General features: G+C 38.0%; 1 protein-coding gene across 5 annotated transcripts in view; it reads left to right on the top strand.

Annotated features, from left to right (window-relative positions):
• Nucleotides 1-22,282, top strand: part of TNRC6B (trinucleotide repeat containing adaptor 6B) — a 120,405-nt gene that overhangs the window by 57,832 nt on the left and 40,291 nt on the right. For all 5 annotated transcript variants that reach the window (XM_064702355.1, XM_064702359.1, XM_064702357.1 and 2 more), the window contains one exon: nt 20,931-21,018. In XM_064702355.1, coding sequence (XP_064558425.1) covers nt 20,931-21,018 — 88 coding nt within the window. The remainder of the gene's footprint in view (nt 1-20,930; nt 21,019-22,282) is intronic.

Genomic DNA, 22,282 nt, shown 5'->3' with positions numbered 1-22,282 from the left:
AATGGTGACTTCTCGTTAAGTCCTTGAGTGACTGTTTTTATCACGAAATAACACATTATTCTGCATCCAATTAACTCTGCTCTGTTATATATTAGGAGATAGTTTTGCTCTACATTTGTCAGTTACTATAAATAAAATATATATCCTGACATAAAAAACTGTAGGAAGTGTGGTTTTACCAGATTTTAGGTATAACAAGATGAAAAAGGCAAAAGCAGACAAAAGCTCAACTTTGAGAGTCTAAAATTGACTTTTGCAGCTTAGTGTACCCTAACGCCTCGTATGCAGAGTTCTTTAAGCTAGCTTGCTCTAGTTGGGCCATTGAAAACGAAACAAGTTAATTTTTGGCAATTCAGCCTGTCTTGATAAAGTTTTGGGGACAAGATTGTTTCTGAGATGTGGATTTAAAGGTGACTGTTTTAAAGGTGATGAGCTGTATTTGTGTGTTTCACACTCAGAAAAGGCTGTAACGTTTTGCTTCAGTCCAGGTGATGTGAAGTGAAACTCTCCTACCACGGGCTTGCCAAGTATAGGGTCAGCTTAAATTTATGTAACTTCTCTTGATCTTTTTCTTGATAAAACTTACCTTTTAATTGATGCTTCAGCTAGTGTTAGATAACTTGGTTAAGCTTAAATGCTTCTTCTCCTTTGCATTCTTAGGCCATTCTTCTATTGTTTAGGTAATGTTCTAAATATTAGTTGCTGTGATCATTTTAGCTTGAGCATTGCTTACTCTGTTTGTTTCACACTAAGCTGTTAAAAACAGGCTTCATCACTGGATCAGTGCATTAAAAAGAACAAGGTTGCAGATAGCTCTTCATTGTAAGTTGAATTATAGCATGTAACTCAATTTCATTTCTTCATGTTGTTTGTTAAGAAACTTTGAAATAATTGTCTATTTTCCAGCTTACTGCTTATTTTTCTGTTTGCTTGTGTCTGACAGGGGTGTGTGTATGCATATGTGTAATAAGGGCTTGTTGGCAGTTACTACAGTTAAAAACCACCAGGTATCAACTGACAGCTAGAGACTCCTTGGCAGGGCATTGGTGTTCAGTACACAATAAAAATGGCTCTCAAAGTCAGTTCGAGTTTTGTGTTTGGGAAAAGCCTGCACAAACGAAGCCAGTGCCTTTCTGTAAGGTAAGTGTACAGACGTTAGAGGAGCAGCAGAGAAATCCAGAGGCCACACAGAAAGGCAGAGGCAGAGCCAGACTTGAACTCAGAAGTTCCTGGCTTGTGGCCTGGGGCTGAAGCCAGTCATACACAGCTGTATTGAATTGTGAATAGAATGGTGCTTTTTTTTTTTTTTTTCCCTTCGTGGATTTAAGGGAACAAAGCTGATTTAACCGAAATCATAATGTGGGTAAAGAGATGGAATTGTGTAATCTGCCTTTCTCAAAATTCAAGAGCTGAAACTTTGGTGTTAAAAGTTGGTTCAGCACTTGTGGGCTTCCACTTGCCAAGGAGCGTGATTAACATAGCTGGGTCACAAATTGTGACAAATCCTAGTGCAGTGCCTTGAGGTCAGGCTAAGGGGTTTTTCTGAGTGTAGAGGAATTCAGGCTTAAAAGCTACTGCTCTGTGTGCTACCTTGAAAAATACTAATGACATAAAGAAAATGCCTTGAAATTTGATTTTCTTGGATGTTTTAAAATAGAAGTGAAAACCTAGTTCAGAGATGGTCTGCCTGAAGTTGACTGTTTATTAAACTGAAATTCACATTCTGTATTTAACACTGTGGAGTTTTTAATGAGGCTTTAAACATTGTTATCTTTCAGTGCAGTATGAAAGAAGTGAGAACCTGCTGAAGGTTTGCTGCCTGGTATTTTCTTCCTTCCTGAAGTAAAAGCTTGGAGTAGCTTCTATTGAATGTATGGGCAGCTCTGGTTATTTCAGGAGCTCCCTTTAGGAAGAGGGCTTTGATCTAAAATATTATTATAGAATGAACATCACCATTATGAATTCTTTTTCTTTGCTATTAAAAGTCTTGACAGGGATTTTAAAGTCCATTTCACAGTTAAAGGGACTTCTTTTCCAGGCAAAATGTCATTAATAGCAAGCTCTAGTAGCAAAGTAGAATTTTTCTTTTTACGTGGGGTACTTGTATTAATCTATGTGCTATGTTTTGCTAACTGAGGCTTTATGCATATGTATGGTAAGGTTATTTTCCTAAATTAGGAATGTGGAACTCAGCCAGAGAATACAAGAAATACAAAAAAAACCCCAGAACAAAACAAAAGACTGAGGTGGTTTTTGTTTGCTTATCAGGAAGTAAGTTTAATTTTGTTTGTTGAAAGTAACAAAAAAGCTAAATAGTTTTAAAAAGAAGTCCAAGTCAAAAGTTTAACAGTAAAAGTCCATCAGAACAGTCCATCAGAAGCTTAATAGTGGAATACCTCACTCCTGAGGAGTTGAAGCACTGATGTCTCCGGGTGTATGCAATGTGACTGTGCCTCATTCTTTGGAAAGAATTGACTCTGAGTGGTGTGCAATTTAAAGATGCATCTAAAAAATTCATTGATAGTTAATGAAAATCAGAATAATTAATTTGAGTATTAAAGTGGCCTGCTTTTTTACTCACCCTTTTTTTTTATGCACTGTCGTGGTTTAAACCCAATGAGCAGCCAATTGCCACACAACCACTTGCTCCAAACCAAGCCCTGTGGAAAACCCTTTGAGTTTCCTTTTTGGTTTCAGCTGTTTGAGTGTTTGCAAGTCCCACTTGCCTTCAGCTGTGGCTTCAGAAGACATTTAAACTGGGTTTGTCAGGTTTGTTGCACAAGCCTGGACCACTTCAGAGGTAGATTTTGTTGTGGCAGGTCTTGCTTTATTCACCTATTACAGCTGGTAATATACTGTAAGTAAACTGTATAGTTCTTCCCAGCCAGTCTTCCAGAAATACTGTAGCCATCTAGGGATGAGTTGCTGAGTTTGGGGTTGCTACCCAGTCATCACCAGTAACAGTGTTATGGGCTAGATTCTGCAGTGCTGAGTGGGAGACCCAGATGAGCTTGTTTCATTATGAGCTGTGTTGCCCCTTGATTTAAGTAGCATAGCTTCAGTGGCTGAATAAAGTTTCCCCCACTCTCTCGTTAAAAGATGTTAGTTAAGTGGAAGCATATAAAGGGCTGGTTGGACTAAAAATGTTTCCAGTGAAGCCAAATGTATTTTTTTCTCTTTTCTACTCTTTAGAAAGGGCATAAGAAAAAGTTGGGTGACTCTTACTTGGTGCACTTCCCCATTTAGGTCAGTCAAGTGTAGGTCACAGTTACTGATAACCATAAGTCCAGTTGGCACCTCCAGCTTAGCAGATAGATTTAATTAAAGCTGAAGGTCTGGTCTTTCACCTAAAATTTGGAATTTGAAATGCTTACATAAGTGACTGAATTCTGTATTGCTTCTGCTATAAGGTCATGCTAATTTTCTGCTAGGTAGCATTAACCATTTATCCAAAAGAGTGGCTTCACAGAAAGATGCTTTGCACCGGCAGTGTGCATGGAAGCATCAATAAGCTGACAAATTAGATTTGAGGTTCTAGTGTTTAAAGGGCTTTTCTTTCAGCAGGAAATAGTCTCCCACATCAGCTTACGTATTTTGACCTTCAACTTTATATAGCAGCAAAGAGTTGACCTGCCTTTATGCAGAGCTACCTTTCTCAAAGAGGATCGAGAGAAGGTTTAAGTGACTAGATTAGAAGTGCAGTGTTTTGTGGAACAGTGAATATCTGACATCTGTGTCATGATCATACACTGCTTTTGTCTGGAGCCTAAAAAAAGGAAACTGCTGTGTTGTGACATTTAGATAGGAAGGGGTAGTTGTTAATTAAAGATAGGAGTCTTCAGGTCTTCTGTCAGCAGAGGTCAGAATTATATTCATCACTGCAAAGATGCCAAACTTAGGTGGATCTGTGTGCTGAATGCTCTTCTGATTTAGCTGTTTCTGTTAGGACTGATGCTGAAAAAGGGTGCACACTTCTGACCACTCAGAAGTAAAGAATTTCTGTTACTCTTTGAAGATTATAGTCTGTGAGTTTTGTGCTTTTATTTCTTTGACATCACTGAACATGAGAAATGTCTGGTTTTGATTTAAAATAATGTTGTGTAATGCAGCAAGGCAAGAAGTAACCTAAAAGTAGCAAACACTACTTGGATGGAGAATTTAACAAGACAAATCAGTTTAATCTTGGTACTTCAAAAATATGTTAAATGCTAAAATTTCATTTTTATCACTATAATTTTTACCTCACTTTTTCTCTTGTAACTTCACATTTTTATTTTCTGTGTACTGTTGTGGTCATGTTCTTCTGTAATCTCTGAGGTGGCAGTTCAGTAGTTTCTGCATTCTGGATTCTTTTCTGGATTACATCTTACTTTAGAATTTCCCACTTCTGTAACAGAAAAAGAGAGTGGCCATGCCTGGATGATTATCCATAGCCATGTTGTACGTGGTCTGCAAGTTTCTGTCATCTTAGAATTTTTGTATGTTGAAGAAATTTTCTGACAAGAATTTCCATGCTGTGAAAGAATGCAGCCTTTCTGGAATAGAGATATTCTGGAGCTGGCTTGGTTTACAAGAGAAATTTCTTCTTTAATAGTAATGTGTAGTTAGTTATAAAATGTTTCCATCTTTTTGAGTGTGAATGGACACTTGTAAGCAAGATGTGTATTCAGTCCTTATTGATTATTTAATATTTTGAAAAATTTCTTAAGTTATCTTAAACTACTGTATTCGAAAGCAGGAGATACTGACATGCGCTTGAAGTTAGAAATGGATCTGGTACTCTATCTGTGAATGACTTAAGCAGCAAGTGAAATTCATCACTTAAGCTGGAAATTATAATTCCTGGAAAGAGACAAGGAATGAGATTTCAGAAATCTTGCCTACCGTGCTCAATGCAAATAGGAAAAGCTCTCAGATGACTGACTGCTGAGATTGGGCAGGCACCAATTCCATAAAAATTGCAGCCATGGTTAAAAGAAATTCTTTCTTGGTGGGAGACTACCCTTAGTTTAGACAAATGCCTGAGGATACCGTGAACACTTTTCACTTAAACTTTCTAATGTCATTGCTTAAGAAATAAGGAAATGATTGTTTATTTAGCAATTAATAAGAGTTGCATGTCTAAAGCAATCTGTGCTTTATTTCTAGAAGGCATGAAATAAAGTTAACTTTTTAAACAAAAAAATGCAGCTAGAGATTGGTGCACAGTATCAGGACTGTAAAAATGGATGAGTAAAAATAGCCTACCAGATGAGTGACTGTGAGAGGTGGCAATCATCTCTACTTATTAATGGACTATTTTCTAGAATTTATTTTGCTTCTGCCTCATAACTGTTGTGGCTGCTTAATTTAAAATAAACTGTTAAACAGATATGATTGTGTGCCCTGCAGAATGCTGTTCTCCTCCGTCTTACAGTGTTTTTGAAGTGAAGAAGAGACATTGCTACAGTTTTCTGAGGTACCCTGTGTGGGTGTCTCAGGCTGTGCACAGGTAATGGGCAAGGTGGGCACTACAGTGTTGAGCACAGGCCTGTGTTTTCCTATCTCAGTCAGGGAGATGTGTGATTTAGGGTGGCAGGACTTTATTGTAATGCACTGGCTACTACTTGTGATGGTTTTGTTCCTTGGATTCTAGTAACTTCCTGCTTTAATTCTTTTAGAAAAAACATTTGACTAAGCAGTGGTATTTCTAGTGGTAACTGTGGTGTTAACTTGATTTATCCTTGGAGTGGTCTCTTTAAAAATGGATTTATCATCAGGTAGTTGCAGTTTTCTGTGGCCTTACAAAGCTCTTGAGTCAACGTGTAATGTCCTTCCTGATAATGCTTTCTGTGGCATACTGACAGCTGTCTTACCTTTCCAAACATAGCTTGCCAAGAACATGAGGAAAAATGATAGCTTTAAAACCTTCAGAGAGTGAGGCATTTCTACATTGCTGTACATTATGTGCACATGAGGTATGCTTGTATGCATGCGAGAAAGAGGTGGGATTTTTTTCTTTACTGATATTTATTTGCTTTCTGAATTACACTATGAAAGTTTTCCTAGGAGGTTGCTAAAATAGAAGGAATTTTCCTTGATACATACTCAGTCATATCTTAACATGTAGATGTATGATATAATATGCTTAGGAATTTAATTAATTTAGCCTTTAGAATTATTGCTAGAATATTTGTTCATCACAGGGAGAGAAGGGTGCATAGCTAATGTCAAATCTGGTGTTCTTCAAAAGCACAGCAGCAAATTTGAGTCTTTGAAATTTAGGGATATGTATAGTAATGCCACTTACACTTACCATTATGTTTTGGTGGTCTGTATCTTTTCCACTGTTTTTACTGTATCCTGTGCAAACAGCAGACCAGTAGATTTCAGAGTTTTGATGTGATGCTGTTAACTGGGAAGAGTGATCAGCATTGCATCTGAGTGCTGAATTTGCACTTGAGGAGAGACAAAAATAAGGTTATAGATATTGAGAGTGCAAGTGGTGCTTGTAGATGCTGCATGCCTTGGTGAGAGTGTTTGGTTCTTTATGCTGTTCTAAGATCTCAGGTAATCATTTTCTTAGAATGCCGGAATCAAATCTTTGTCCTCAAAACTCAAGTGATTATATGAGGACATATAATGAGTTTGGGAAGGCTGTGAATTTTTTGGCTGCTTAAGTAGTTTCACAAGGAAGGATTTTTTGTTTCTTGCAGTTCAAAACAAGTCGCATCTTGCACTTCTTCTGTGTTGTTTTCATTTTTCCCATTTCCTGCACTGAGTCTTTATAATTCTCTCGTTTTCATTCTGCATGCCAATGAATAATTTCAGATTACATCTTAATAAGGCACGAGTCATGACATGGAGTATTGAGTTGTGATGTTTTGAATAATTTATTGATCTCATTTTTGAATGAAAAATGACTAATGAAGAGGATGGGCCAGCTGGTTGCAGTAAGAAGGGTGAGAAGCAGCCTCTGGGGATGAAATGCTTCCACATCAGGCTCTGCAAAGAATCTCTGTGCTTACCATATAACCTAAGCATCAAACACAGTCATTTTTCAGTGCCCCCGAGATCTTGGTGCTTTAGAAGTAGATGTCAAGTCTAGCATATCTCTTTATTTTGAGCTAACTCAGCAGAATGAAGTTCACTTTTCTTCAGTGTTTGAGAGTGTATCAAATTTCTTAGTAAGAGCCACACCTTCCTTTTATTCCCTTACATTTTAGGAGTAAGTCTCATGCCTTTGGCCTTTAGAAAGTCTGTAGCAATGCAGCAAAGAGAAGACTTTAATTCCCTTGTGATTTACCTAGTTTCTTGAGCAGGGTGTGCAGTCTGTCATCCTCATTGAGGATCTCATGAGATCTGATCCCTGCCTGGCAGCCTTTTAACAGCAGGTGCAAGCTCCCAAACAAGAGGAGGGCATGGTGTATTAGCAAATGACTCACTTCAGCAGTGTCGTGTGCATTTACAAATATTGCTCCATCCTGTCAATGGTGCAGTGCATCTGATCCTAAAAGCCTTTTGAAGGGCATGGCTTATGGGATTGAATTTATCAAGGTAACTTTTATCAGTGTTTAAATCTTCATACAAAAGTGGGGAAGGAGGAAGTTTATATCTGTTTTCATATTGTAAAGAAACCTTGAAATGCATGCCAGAGTTGATGTATGACAGAACAGTATTTTAATTATACACTTGGAGTGGTAAATGTATTTAAGCTTTTGCTTTTCACTCTGAAACACCTGGCTTGCAGTTTAACATTGCTGTTTCACCAGATTTTAGGTTTTTATCACCTGTGGTTATCTATAGACAACAAATATTGAATAGTAGCTTTATAAAATAGAGTGATTTATTGATGCAGTAAATACTGTATCTCTTTGCTACTGGCACAGGGAATCCTGACCTTATGTAGTCTGCAGTGGAATCCCGATGACCCTACTACAACCATGGTCTGTAACATTATAGTTGTAACTCCTTTCTTTGTATACATGCAGTCCTCCATGACTTAGACTGGCTCAAAAAAGTGTGAGAAAATGCTGCAACACAATTAGACATTTTGCACAGGATATCCATTACCAGATAAAAGGTGGGGATCAGCAGCTTTGTGAAGGTAATGAAACCCCACTGAGTACTGGCTAAAATCACATATCTGTGCTTTTCCAGACATGGAGAGCTCCACGTGTAATGGTTGTCTGTAGCAGGGCTGTTTGTTGGGAGGGCACATGATACCATCACTGTCAGTAAAACTTCTGCAGCTGCAGACTGAGAGGCTGCTCCCTCTTGGTTTCCAGATATGCTGGGATACATCTCAGCAGTATTTGATCTTGAACTTGGTCTTACTTCTAAGTGGCAGTGAGTTGATTAGACTCTTCAAGACTTTTTTGTTGAGGATTGAGTGATTAGTTTAACTCAGGAAAACTCAGCAACTTTGGGCTGTTGGTTTCTGAAGAATTAGTGGGGGTGGAAGGCCATTTATTGAAGCCAAGCTGTTAAATTTCATCAGTCCTCTGTTGAAGGCATAATGCTTGAATGATAACATAAACTATGTTAAGGAGCTGTTGTCCCATGTAATGAGTAGGAAAAAATGCTTTGTGTGATGAAAGCTGTGTACCAAATATAATGCTGAGTTGCTCTCTGGTTTTGTGCTATAGGAGAACTTGAGATAAACTCTTAAAGGTGATACACACCTTTATTGCCCAGAGACTTAAGTTTCTGCTGCCAGATTGTCCTTTTGAAAGGGTGAAAAAATCCAAAACACCATGTCCAGGCATTCATTCAGTAGCCAAATGAAAAGCATACTTTGTTATGTAAAACACAACACACAAACCTGTTTTCCATTTGGCCAACTAATTCTTTGTCAGCCTTCACTGAATCTTGTTATTTTGGTGCAAAGGAGAATTGGTTGTTGAACTGTTAAGAATATTTTTCAAAGTAATAATCCGTGAGAAACCTGAAGGTCTGTTGGGGTGACATTACATAATTTTTCATTTAACTTCTTTGTTAACATTGCAACAACAGTCTCTTTTTCTCCTACAGAGTTCACTGCAAAGTGAATCTGCAAATATTTTTAGCACAACTTGTTTTGTCTTTCTCCAGAGCAGAAGTATTTTTTGCTGACATTAATGTCAGATTCTCTCTTCTTTCAGAGGAAAAAATGAGTAATGAAAATCAAACTGAATTTAAAGTGAGTTTTAACAGGAGTTTAGAGCTGGTCATTTTGGGATTTTTCAATAGGTTAACAACAATTTTAAGAAATACAAAAATTAATTTCACTTCTGTCATTAAAGTCTGCAAATGTGGCAGTACATAGAAGCAATTAACTTGCATATGTTTTATTGTGGTCAGCTTTCACAGTAAAACTATCAATGTTTTGGGTTGATTTATTGTAGTTCAGTTATTGGAAAGAGAAAACAGTTGCAAAAGAGTCATGTTTGTTGCAGGTCAGATGTGGACATGTTATCTCAAGTTATAAGATCGCTGAGTACTCACTCAAGTGATGACTCCATTATAGTTTGTGAAAACAGTGCACTTTATTGGACTTGTGGTTATTTCTTTAGAGAATGGACATTGAGTTCTCAAAAAAAAACCTGTGGTATTTTGCTTTCTTAATTACTGGAGTACATGATTGAATGTTAAGAAGTAGCTTACTTGAAGTTGTGAGGTCTGAATTCATATTTGAATTGTGTCTGAGCTCAATATCACTGGATAATTTTAATTTACCAAAGAATATCACACTCATACTTATCTTCACAAAGGAAAGTTGCCAGACAAAAAATACAGAATTTTTAAAAAGTCTCATGAGAACTGTTTGCTGTGTTTGGAGGACGAGAGAGTTAGTGTCTTCCTAAGAATGCTGCCTGAAATTTAGTGTGGTCTTTGCAGGATTGCACATGACCAGGTTTTATAGTAATGTATTGGTGATCAAGGGCTCTTCACATCACATTTGAGGTATTAATTATGTCCTTGTTTCTAATGGAGTGCTCCTTAATGGCAAGAGCCGTTTCTCTCCATACTGCTGACTTGTCCTGTGGCTTTGAACATAGTTATTTATTCTTTGCTTGGGTTTACTCATGTGCAGAATTAAGTTTTACATACGTCTTAGTGTTGTTGCAATGCTTAATTAATATTTATAAAGGCCTTTGACATCCTGTGATGAAAGGAACTGTGCAAGTGTTCAGTAGTGGTATTATTTTATTAGTGAAAATGCAGGAGGAGTCAGAAGGATACCAGTTTTGAATTCAGAGTGAGCAATGGAGTCATTCTGTAACCTTGAGCAGGTCATGCAGTCTCTTGTTTTGTTACATATCCTGGGAAAGCTCTGTTTTGCAGCATGTGTTATTAAATGCCATCCTTTCCTCCCCCAAGTCCATTCTAGGGGAAAAAAGGTAAAAAGTAAACAAGCATACACAACTTTACTGAGCTGCTAAACATAGCAGGTATTTCTGAAGGAAACAGATCATTAACGGGGGCAGAGGGTGAGAAGGGAGTGGATGTGACAGTTGCATTTCAGAGTCAACATGAGAACTTGAGCGTGTGTTATCTGGTCACAGACCAGACTGGATTTTGCCTGTTACAGATCTCTCTCATTTGAGTTGAGTATGCAACTTCACTGTATATAATCTTTATTGCATTCTGAGAGCTCACTAATCCATGGTACTCAGCTGGTAAACAAGTTCATTCTTCAGACTGAATGTTGTCTGTATTTGAGCTTTGTGATTGTCAAGATTGATAGTCAGCTCTTATAGCATCTTGTATTTCACTATTGCATAATAATATAAATCTCAGTCACTTGTGAGGTTTTTTACTCAACTGACAGAGGAAGGTTATGATTACATACTGTCATTAAAACTACAAGATAGTGAGGAACTTTGAAAAGTATACATCTGTTTCAAGACTGAGCCAGCTAGACATTTACCTAATTATATAAGGCACAATAACATTAAATAGTTATTTGCCATGCTTCACGCATGCAAATACAGGGCTTTTCATTTCCTGTATTTTTTTATTTTCTACACAGTGCTATATCTGCATTCTATTCATTGCACAAAATGCATAGGTGTGGTTTAGAACAAGGGGCATCAAAACTTTTATTTGAAGTACTTCAGCAAGGCGAGCAGCTTGCCCAGTGAAGTGTGAGGCAGCTGAATGTAAGTGCCAGTTTATGCTTGTGCAGTACGGTGAATTCAGATTGAAAGCACCTGGATCTTTGTCCTGCTTTATTGCAGTCTGGCTGGACAGCTTGTTCCTGGGGGCTTTTTACTTGTCTTTAGTCCTGCTTTAGCTCTCAGCTCAGCTGGCCTAAGGATGAAGGGGAACAGTGTTTGTCCCTACTGAGGATAAACAATGGTTTAGGCTTGAAGAACAGCAGTTATTTAAACCCCCATGCTTTATATGACCCTAGTTATAAGCCTTAATTTATGGAGTGTGCCTTGTAGTAATGGAATATCAAGAATTTACCTGCCTGGTTTCAGCTGAATATGCTGAACATATATTTAGGTAGATTTGTTCTAAGATAGAGTAATTTGTTGAGATTTATACAGCATTTTCTAGAGCTGCAAAATATGTTACTTGCTTCTGCCTTTAACTTAGACTTCCTGATATGAATCATGGCAGGCCTGGAAGTTTGTAACTGAATATTTGCAGCAAGTAACTGAATGAATTTTCTTACCTGTTAAAAATAAATATTGCCTCAGGTAATAAATGGAGTGGAAAATACAAACCTTAATACCTTTGCCAAGAAAATCTGAGCAAGCTGTACAGAGTTGTTTGAACTTCTAATACATTTAAAAAACAACCTTAACTTGCTGGTTCTTCCACTTTGACCTACAACCAATGAATAATAACTTCGTGTGGAAAGCCTTGTTCTTAACTTCACACTGATAAAATTAAATACATTCTACCTTTAGTATTCTGATTTAGTATAATTAAAATAATGACTTACAGTTTGATAAATGTTATTTTCATTACTACAGTGCCCTGAAGCACTGCATGTGGAAAATTTTATAATATTACACAGATCTGGAGGTATGTAATGTGCTTGTCAGACTTTTAACTTGCATAAAGTGTTTTGGTTTTTGTAGCATATAAATTTAGAGTGTTTCTTTGGAAACTGAATAAAAGTAAGCAGTCAGATCCCTTCCAAAATGAAATGTAAATTACACCACTCTGCAACTGCGAGGGTATCCTTATAATATCCCCATGCAGGTAGAATTAAGCATCTTACTGTTCAGTAGAAGCTGCCTGTAAGCAGTGTAACTGTGTCTTGACTTGGTTTGGTGAGGGATTTTTTTCCCAGTAATTCAATAGTCACTAAATAGAAACTGTTTCACTGATATTTATATTTTAATTTTTTTCTTGATCTGAAGTGCCATATCATGAATGCTAAGAAAGCCTCCAGTATTTTGAAGTGTGTTTAAAAGTGCAGCAAGTAACACTGTAATAGTGTTGTCTGATGTTTTCTTTATTTTTCACCTTCCTCTTTAAGTCTGTTCTTTATCTGTAGATAGTCTGGATCTTTACCAGGATGGCTTTTAGGTCCTAGGGTTTTATTGACTGAGAAGCACAAATATATATAAATGTCAAAGTTTAAAATAAATGTAACTACTTGTTAAAGATTCTGTATAATCCAGTTTTTTACTGTCTGTACAGCCTATGCTGGTGCCACAAATGATGTTCTGGCAGAAAATGTTTCATTTGATTAAACTGTATTATACTTATCAGTATTCTTTTCTGAAGTGTCATATTCTGACATTAAAACAAGTGTCATAATTGTTGTGTGCACTGTGGCATAGTTACCTTACTATGGGAAATAAATAAATTTCCTATGACTCTTTTAGTGTTGAAAAATAATTCTTTTCCCGCCATTTAAGACAGAAGTTTGTCCTCTAAGAAAGTACGGAGTCCTTTTGTTAAAATCAAATTTATGCTGTAGTCAGGAGTTGGCATTTCATTTTTAACAGCAGTTGTATTAATAGTAAGTATTGTTTTACTAGCACTTCTCATACATATCTGCAAGAATGCACTATTAGGGTGGCAGTAATACTGGTGTCCCAGTTTGTAACGTGTTCAAAGCCCCAGTAAGACATTGGCAAAGCTGCCAGGAGAGGTTGGAGCCTCCCTTGTGCAAGTGATCTGGGCTGCTGAATGCAGTGGTGTCCTGGTACAGACCTGGAGTGGAGGCTGCCTCATTTAGCTGCCTGCTGCAGTCCTTCTGCAGAGGATGTGTCAGTAATTAGTTTCCTGCTCGCTGGACCACTAAGTACAGAGCTATGTTTTTGTTCTATGCTAATGCATTTTTAGAGGAAGTGTTCCAGAGCTGCATTTCCAGCTGGTGACACAGAGCTGGTACTGGTCAGCAGTGCACTGGCAGCAGGGCAGGCTGGTGCTGCTCATGTTCAGCACGTGTATTAAGGACGTGCTCTGTTGGGATGGAACAAACCCTCAGCACCTTTGCAGGTGATATCAAATGAGGCTGAATGGTTGACTCCTCTGGAGATTAAGGTTGCCATTCAGGGGAAACACAATAGCCTGGAGAAAAGGACCTGACAAGCCTCTTGAAATTTAACAATTGTAGATGGAAAGTCCTACACCTGTGTCAAAGAACCCCCTGCTATAGCCTAGGCTAGACAGCCACTGATTAGACTGTAGCTCTGCAGAAACAACGCCTGAAGGTCCTGTGAAAGAAGAAGTGAATCAGCAGGATGTCCTTGCTGTGAAGAAACCAGCCATGTGCTGTGCTGTATTAGCAAGGATATAGCCAGTGGGTCAGGAGAAGGCATTCAACGCATGGAAATCCATCTTTAACATACTGTGTCCAGTTTTGGCTCTCCTAGAGGGAAGACACTGATCTTGAGGATTGCCAGCTCTCTCTTCCCTGTGAAATAAGTGACTTGTGTCCCTGTAGCAGGCACAGGTTCTTCCTTGATTTTATTCTGGTAGCTGTTACCCTTTTACTGGTCTGTGCTGTTTCTTGTGGCTGTCAGAATGACACAGGTATTTTTATTGGCAAACACTTACAGATAATGCAGCTTTCTGCATGTGTGAGTAGTTTATAGAGGAAAAGAAAGCTTTTTGATGATCACATAAAATCTTTAAATCCTGAAAGGAGCTGTGTCTTGCCAAAGGGATGTCTTGATAGGATACATTACAGGACATCTTAATTACAGGCAAATTTCTGACCTCATGTTTTGCCACTCTTGGGCTGATTTTACCAGATTTCACAGCTGTCTAAACACACTTTACCTGTGTCTTTGGTGTGGGTGGTTGTGCATGCTATGAAATAATAATGATAGTTCTGCAAGAGCTCCAAAGTGTTTAAAGCCTGAAGTAGGGGAGAAAACTTGCTCAGTTCTTACATTTTAGAATTTTGGCTGTAGCTCTCCATTTCCTTAATACTTTCCTTTTTATCAGTTGGCTAACATGTAGGAACTTCAAATTGTATCTGGAAGCCAGTTTTTTAATATATCAATAGATAGAAATTGTGCAGCTGGAAAGAGTAATTTTGCTTAAAGGAGTGCAAGGAAGAAATACAGAATTTTTTAGAATCTTTTTTTTTTATCTTTTTAACGTATTTCAAGGTTTTCTTATGAACAGTTGGCTCTTATAACTGAAGTTGCCCCCTTCAGTTGCTGAAGAGCTGAGAAGAAAACCTCAATTTCTGTGAGCATTTGTTGTACTGTAGGGCTCATATCATCCAGCTCTTTAAAGAGCCCTTTATGCTCGTGTATAGAATGTATATAGAACACACCACAAAGATACAGATAGATAACGGTGCATATGGATACATCACAAAATTCTGCCTATAGACTACACGACAAAGAATTGATTTTCCTCTGTTAACAAGTGCAATATCAGTTGGTGAGGAGCATTCCCTAGAAGGTGTCCTTTGAGCTGAGTGAGTTGGCTGGTGTGGGGGTGGTTGTTGTCCCCAGCGGTGCCAGCTGCCGATGCTGGGCTGCGATAAAGGCGTATCGCCGGGGCCAGCCACGCTCCTAAAGCGCGCAGCTCTTGCTCTGACGCTGTTCTGGCTTGCAGCCAAAGAGAAGAAAAAGCAGCTTACTCTTGAAAAGGAATAATCTTTTGAAAATGCTGCTTAAGAGCACTTCTAAAAACACCCTTTCTGTCTTTTATTTAATACGTGGTGAGTATGTTTTGTGTTTGTATAAAATCCACAGCTTTCCCTGGGAGAGAGAGGACAGGCTTTTATCTTGCATATAGTGTGTGTAGTATTTACACATGTAGCAAATATGAAAGTCTAAATTTCATACTCTGAAGGACTGAATTCTGCTATTGAGATTTCACTTAGATTCAGAAAGTGTGGGACAATAATCCTTTTCCTAGATGGTCAGTTTTGAACTGCACAGTTTATCCCTTGCATCGGTATTGGAGTTTTTCAGTGATGGTTTGAATTTCTGTCTCACTTCAAGCAAACAAATAATTTTTTTCCCCTCTTTGAAGATTTTATACTCTAGGTCTTCAGGAATGCTATTCTGAAGTATCAATTGTTTTTCCTTATAAGCATCAGAAATCGCTTGGCCTAAAGTAATTTCGTATTCCATTTTTGTCAGTTCAGCCTAAAGACTGACTTCTAAAATGGCTATCTCCCATGTAAGCATATTTTGTATGGCTGTCTAATCTATGCATGCAAACATTGCCTAATAAGAAAGAAGGCTGTGATGTTGAGTATTTTAACTTCTTTTAAAATAAAATTTATTAATCCCATTTTGACTCTTTTGATCAGCAAGATCATAACTCTTTATTTACATGGCTTAGTCTAATGGAAGTAATTTTACCTTTTAGGAATGTGGGGTCTGTCAGCCCTGGAATTTATTTCATGCTGTGTTACATCTTGCTTCTGTTTGATGTTCTCTTTAAATGCACTGGAGCACACTTGCATGTTTGTACATGCCACACTCTTCTCATGCTGCTGAAATAATGAAGCATGCCTGTTGAGTGGGATATGTTAAATGAAAGTGAAGTAAAATTGTAAGGATTTCTATGCTCCAGTTGTGGGTGCATTTATTTTTGCTTCATTTTTGGTCTCTGACATCCAGCTTCCTGATATGATTTAAAAGCTTTCATTCCTTTTTCAAGCTGTAGGCTGCCAGTGTTCATTGCTGCAGCAAGAAGGGCTTGCACCTCAAAGAACTCACTTGGGAGTTGGTACTGTGCCTTTTCTTCATTGCTTATGACCCGTAGTTGTAATAATTTTATGCTTTTTAATGCATTACTGTGAGTTGAATTTGCTTCCCATACACTCATCTAAGTTCCAGAAAAAGTCCAATCAAGTGAAGGTCAAGGACAGAGCTTGGTGAAGGGAAATAAAATGGAAGTAAATGAAAACCACTTGCCAGTGGCAGCAGCAAGGTGTTCGTGAAATAGCACTGTTGAAGACATTTCACTTGGCTGTAAGAGATTTGGTCCCTGTGTGGAGTGAAGGGAGCTTCTGTTGTGGAAGTTGCACCTGGACTTGAACTTGTTAAAAGGTGTTTTGCAACACATCTGAGACACCAGTGTGTGATGCCTCATTCTGCTGATATCCAGGCTATATAACTTAATACAGAGAAAGCTTTGAGCAATGTTGAGAAGTTAGGTGCTTGTAGTTCACTTGAAATCCTTTTGCTTCAAATCTGGACCAATATTGGATACCTTATTGTTGGATAAATTTCTGGTTTAATCAAGTTTTGAGTCTTTCCAGCTGTTTCCAAAAGACTTGAAATATATTTGTGGTCTGATATTTTGGATCACTAGAGGTTTATCTGTAAGAAAGTTATTAATAGCTCAGGTTTTGCTTCTAAGTGACAGTGGTCTGTGCATGCGAATCATTGTCTGCTTATGGTGAAGGCTTTAGTTCTGGCTAGTTGTGGCTGATGGCTTGAGGGAAGACTTGGCAGTTCAGGTGACATGGGAGCTATATAGATATAAAAATGCTTCTGGTCCTGCAAGTGTGGTTTCAGAATCCCAGTGTTCTGAAAGAGGATGCACAAGTTGGCTCACAATTTGGAAGCAGGTTTGTAAATTGCCCTATGCTTATCACAACACAAAGAGCAGCGTGCACCTGTAGAAGTTTATTGCCACTCGTGTGTCACAGTGTAGCTAACTCAAGTTGACTGTGCTGAAATGAGGTAAAGTGTGAGGTCAGGAGGAGGGAGGAGGACTCACAGTACTGGTAGTGCACATCTTCACCTGTGAGGAGCTTCCAGACTCTCACACCATTGTCCTGGCGTGTCACGAAAGGAACTGGGAGTTGCATGCACTAAAGTGCCATTCTATGAGTTTTCATTTCTTCGTTTCACTTTTACCTTTTTTGTGCAGTTTTAGTTTGAGGGTGACCTTAGAGGATTATGGGGTTTGTGTAGACTAATACTGTGTGACGCTTTATCTCTGCCTATCAAAGTGTGCTGGCAGCAGATAGTGTGCAATATGTGGCGCGTCATCTCGTCTCACAGTTCAGTTTGTGACAAGAGCTGCCTTTGAACGCAACTTCTGTCCTCTACCTGTGCCTTAAGCCCATCATGTTGTCAGAACAATCTCTAAAATAGAATTTTCGGGAAAAATTAGTATTAGAATTTTACAGGAAATTAACCATTTCCAAAACAGGTAAATTGTTTTGAGGGAGAACTTGTTTCTTGAATGTCTGGTTTTGCTTTTTTTTTTCCCCCCCTAAAATGGATGTTTTGATAACATGGGCTTCTCAACTGTTTTCTGTTATGCCTCTAGTTAACTAGTGGAAAAAAACCTCTTTTCTCTAAAATAATTTCTTTTGACATAGGCAGAAGAGGTTGTTTTAAGAACATAGATAAGGTGTAATGCATCATAGATACTGGGTTTATTTGGGTTTGCGTTTTTTAGAATGAAGATAACGTTTTGGATTACAATTTACAGTTTCTCATAATCTGTAAACTGTTAATATGCCTTACTTTAAACACTTGGAATGAAAATCTGTAATATACTTCTAAAATACTTCTCAGTTATGTTGATTCTAAGATTTTGTGGGAGATCTTAAAGTGCAATTAGGTCATATTTTTAGATCAACACATGTTTTCTTGGAAAAAAAAACCAGATTAAAAAGCTGGCTGCTGATTGCTATTTAGCAGACTTCCTCTTCAGGGTTGTGGTGTGTCCGTGTTCCCATTACAGTGTGCTCATAACAAAACCCGGAACCACACCCCATTGTATTACTCTAAATTCACTCTGCTTGCAGTTGATGGGTTTTCTCCCCCTGTTGATCTCCTCAGTGTGAGCAGCTGTTTACTGGAAAGCACATGATGGACCCTGAGTTTCAGCAGGCCAGGAAGAACTGGCTTTTGGCTAATGAGATGCTAATGGGCAGCATTATCTCTGGAATAAATCGAGGAGGTGATTGAAAGCTTTGTTGATGTTGAATTTCTCAGAACATTAACGCTGCAAGTTAAACTTTTATTCAACAAGCATCTTGCAATCAGCTGAAGAGGAAAATCATCGATCACAAAACAAATGTTGGTGAAATGCATCGAAGAGTAGAATTGGGAAGACGGCACTCGTGTTCCCCAGAATAACAATAAGATGCTTATCCTTCTAGTTCAGTGAACTTTCACCGTGGTTGTACCTTGTTAGTGTGTCCGTAGCATCTCTTCTTGCTCTGTCATTTGGAAAGTGTAACTTTGTACCTCTGACGTGTTGGTGAGGTTTCGCTCAGCGCTTTGTCAGGAGCTCCGTGGTCTCCTGCGTGTGGTGCAGCCCAAGTGTTCTCATAGGGCCCTTCCACCTTAGTAGAGCTTACGTGAATTGAAGCCTAAATAAAGTTTTGGTAAATGAAGTAAACCAAGTGTTGGTTGCTGCTGTGTTGTGGTTGTTGAGGTTGCACCCAATGGAATATTAAATCTCTACTAAAAGAGCAGAAGGGGAGGTTGTCATGCAAAGCAAAAGGGCTTCTCTGCAGCCTTAGTCCGTACAGATCAAAAAACAAGGCAGCAGCAATTGCAATCTCCATGTCCTAAATTTATCACAAAGGCAGACCATAACTAGGTGATTACTTTCAGGCTATGGATCTTTTGTCCTGGAATCCTTTTAAGGCTGTATGTCACTGTAAGCCGTAGTTTCAGCTGTGATTGTGAATGTGGTTCTTTTCTCTTTCTTTCCTATTCCTTTCTCATCTGCTCACAAAAGTAAGGAAAGTGCTTTTAAGTAGAAAGCTGCCTGTGTGCCAAGCAGTTAATGGAAGTCATTTTGTATTTTGATCCTACCATTTTTCAGCAGCTCTTTTGAGACATCTCCTTTAAAACTTCTTTTTAAACATTTGCCTGCTGCAAGAAAGTTTTTTGGAAATAGTGTATAGTTGTAACATGCACTGCAGCCCAAAAGGCATACATAGCTTGACAAGATGAAAGTAGTAAACATAGTAAAAGTAGCAACTTAGAATGATGAGGGTGTCGCAGGAGAGCTTTTTCATCCTGCTCACAATCTATGGCTCAAAGAAAATAAAAAACTCTGTCTCACTGTAAAAAGTGTAGTAATTGTATTTGGTGATAACCTCAGGGTGTTGTTACTAAGGGCTCATCTTGCCCTTATCAATGTTATCCATCCATGAAGAAAGGGAGCCCAGCTTCAGGAAACCACAAAGTAATTTATTACTCTCTATAGGACCTTGGTCATTTAGAGAGTTCTTGGAAGTCCTCAATCAGGAAGCTGTTAATACATAGCATCTCAAAATACTTTTGTAGGAATCAGTTGTGTAAATGTCTCTTTGCACTCTGGCTTTGGAGTAATGAGTGAAAATGAAAAGAAGGACATTTCTTTTACCTTCACTGTATAGATGCAATTCAAGGAAAAGTCTGTACAACATGACAGCAAAGCTAACTCAACTCTTTTTTTAAACTGTGGTCAAAAAAGTCCTTTGATTTAGGTGTAAAAACAAAAAATTGTTCAGTACTGTTATAAACTCTAGTTGTGTTTTTAACACTGTTCTGATTTTTATAAAATTTTCTTCTTAAAGATTGTGGAATATAGTTGTTAGTTGGTTCCCATTTGTAGAGTCTCTGATCCTTCTCCTCATCTGTCGAATCATCTTTTTACATTAATGATCTTTGTCTTAATCTTTCCCTATAAAAAGAAATTACTCCAAGTAAGCTGTAAATTTGGCCTTAAATTTCTTTATAAGGAGGTGAAGAGAACTGGTTAACAAAAATGTGATTCACCATAGAAACAGCTCAGCCAATAGTATGTATGCAGTAAATTAACTATTCCATGGTACTTTCATATTTAATACAGAACATAGCAACAAGATGATGGCTTGGCAACAATAGCAGCTGCATGTATTTTTTTCCCCTTTTTTTGAAAGAATGTTCTTGTGGGAAAAAATAGATTCCCTGGAAAGTAATTTATATTACAAGTTTCATCACAAAAATTCTGTGGGTGGATACAATAGCCTAGAAATTAAATTAGAGATTTGTATAATAAATGATAGGTTTGATTTGATGTGACACTTCTAGTCTCTTACAAGTGACATAGCTACAGGCAATAGAATAATCTCTTCCCCTTGTGAAGATAAATGTTGTATCAGACCAAACTATCTTATATTAAATTATAACTTCCCTTTTTTTTTACCACATGAAAAGATTCATGAGACTCTTCGTTAAATAATAGCATGACCCAATTATAGGAGTACTTTGGCCAAAATGTCTTGAAGATATTTTCTGTTATCAGCTGTGTGATTAATTTATGTGGGAAACTGCCATAACAGACCTGATCTGAAAAAAGGAATTTTCCTTTATGCAGCATGTGGCATGATTGTGGCCATACTGAGCTGGAAGGTGCTTTTCTTATCACAATTGGATGGAAACCCACAGCTAGAAATGAAATATGATAAGAGGAGTGTGATAACTTGACTGTCTCTCTTGCAGGGAAGAGGTTTATGGTCTGTGTGGCTCTTACACAACTTGATTGTACTCAGACCATTGTTTCTCGTGTTTTGGCAGAGAGAAGGAGCAAGAAAGGGAAGAACAGTTAATGGAAGACAAGAAAAGGAAGAAGGAGGATAAGAAAAAGAAGGACTCTGCTCAGAAGGTGAGTTTTGATATTTGAATTCTTTTATCCAGCTGAAACATAAATAGTGGTGGTAATAAGATGTTAAAATTTTTGTGTTTGAACTTAAAAACGGATTGGTGAAAAGTGGTGCTCTTTAAAAGCACTTTAAAGACACCAGTCTTAGAGTGATGCTTCTTTAAAGAATCTTTTTTGCATCATTTTCCTGGTACTTTAATGTTTAACTTGGATATTTCTTCTCCTTAGAGTACTATGTAAAATGAAAGAATTTTTTTGATATCAAGTGTTTAAGTTACTTAATATGGCTTCTTTGGATCTCCCTCTACACAACTGCTACTTGTTTGAGGTATTTGTGGATTTAAATACTGATGGGCTTTTGCAATTCTTGCAGTAAAGCTGAGTAAATATTTATTAGAGCAGGAAGATCCTTTTTCTAAAATATCATTAAGAAAGTTTATATGAAATATTTACTACTGAAGATTCTGTTTATGTTTTGTGCTAAGTATAAGTTACTTGCATTTTACATTTTCTGTAGCAAATAGCACTATTGCTGAAGTCTGCCAGTTCAAGTCTGAGTTGTGGAGAATTTGTAAGTCACCAAAAATTGGTTCTGCTAAGAAAACAAGTTTGAAACTGGGTGTACTAGAAGGTCTGTTTTGCACAAAGCATCTGGCAGGTTGTCCTAGGAATTAACTTGACACAGGAGCTTGAGTCTCTTAGGGTGTTATCCATGCTTTTTGCCAGTAAAATCCTTTCTGGGCTTCCCAGTGTAGGATAGGTGCACCCACCCTGGAGCAAGTCCAGCAAAAGGCCTTTGAGATGATTAAGGGACTGGAGGATCTGACAAATGAGGAGAGGCTGGGAGTGTTATGACTGTTCCTCCTGGAGGAGAGGAGGCTCAGGAGATCTCACCAATGTACATTAATATTTTGTGGAAGGGAGTAAAAAGATGGAGGCAGGCTCTTCTCCACCGTGCAAAGCATAATGTGTTATGTACATATTCAAAGTCTGCCTAATCATAAAAAGACTCCTTTTTTGTGTGTGTATGTGGCTGGGCCATCATTGAAACAGGTTTCCCAGAGAGGTTGTGGTGCTGCCCCTGTCTTTAGATGCTCAAAGCTGAGTTTCACATGATCCTGTGCAATCCAGTTTTGATGATTCTGTTTCTAATTGAGAAGCCTCTTGGGGCCAGGTGGAGGACAGGTGTGGATTAGAGGACAGGTGGGAACTATGGATTTGATTTCCAGAGGCTGTTCTTTCCAACCTCAATGATGATGTGAAACTG

Source organism: Zonotrichia leucophrys, chromosome 1A, assembly GCF_028769735.1.
Source record: "Zonotrichia leucophrys gambelii isolate GWCS_2022_RI chromosome 1A, RI_Zleu_2.0, whole genome shotgun sequence".
Taxonomy (NCBI): domain Eukaryota; kingdom Metazoa; phylum Chordata; class Aves; order Passeriformes; family Passerellidae; genus Zonotrichia; species Zonotrichia leucophrys.
The sequence above is the reverse complement of the archived record's forward strand: the minus strand, read 5'-3'. Positions and strand labels throughout refer to the sequence as shown.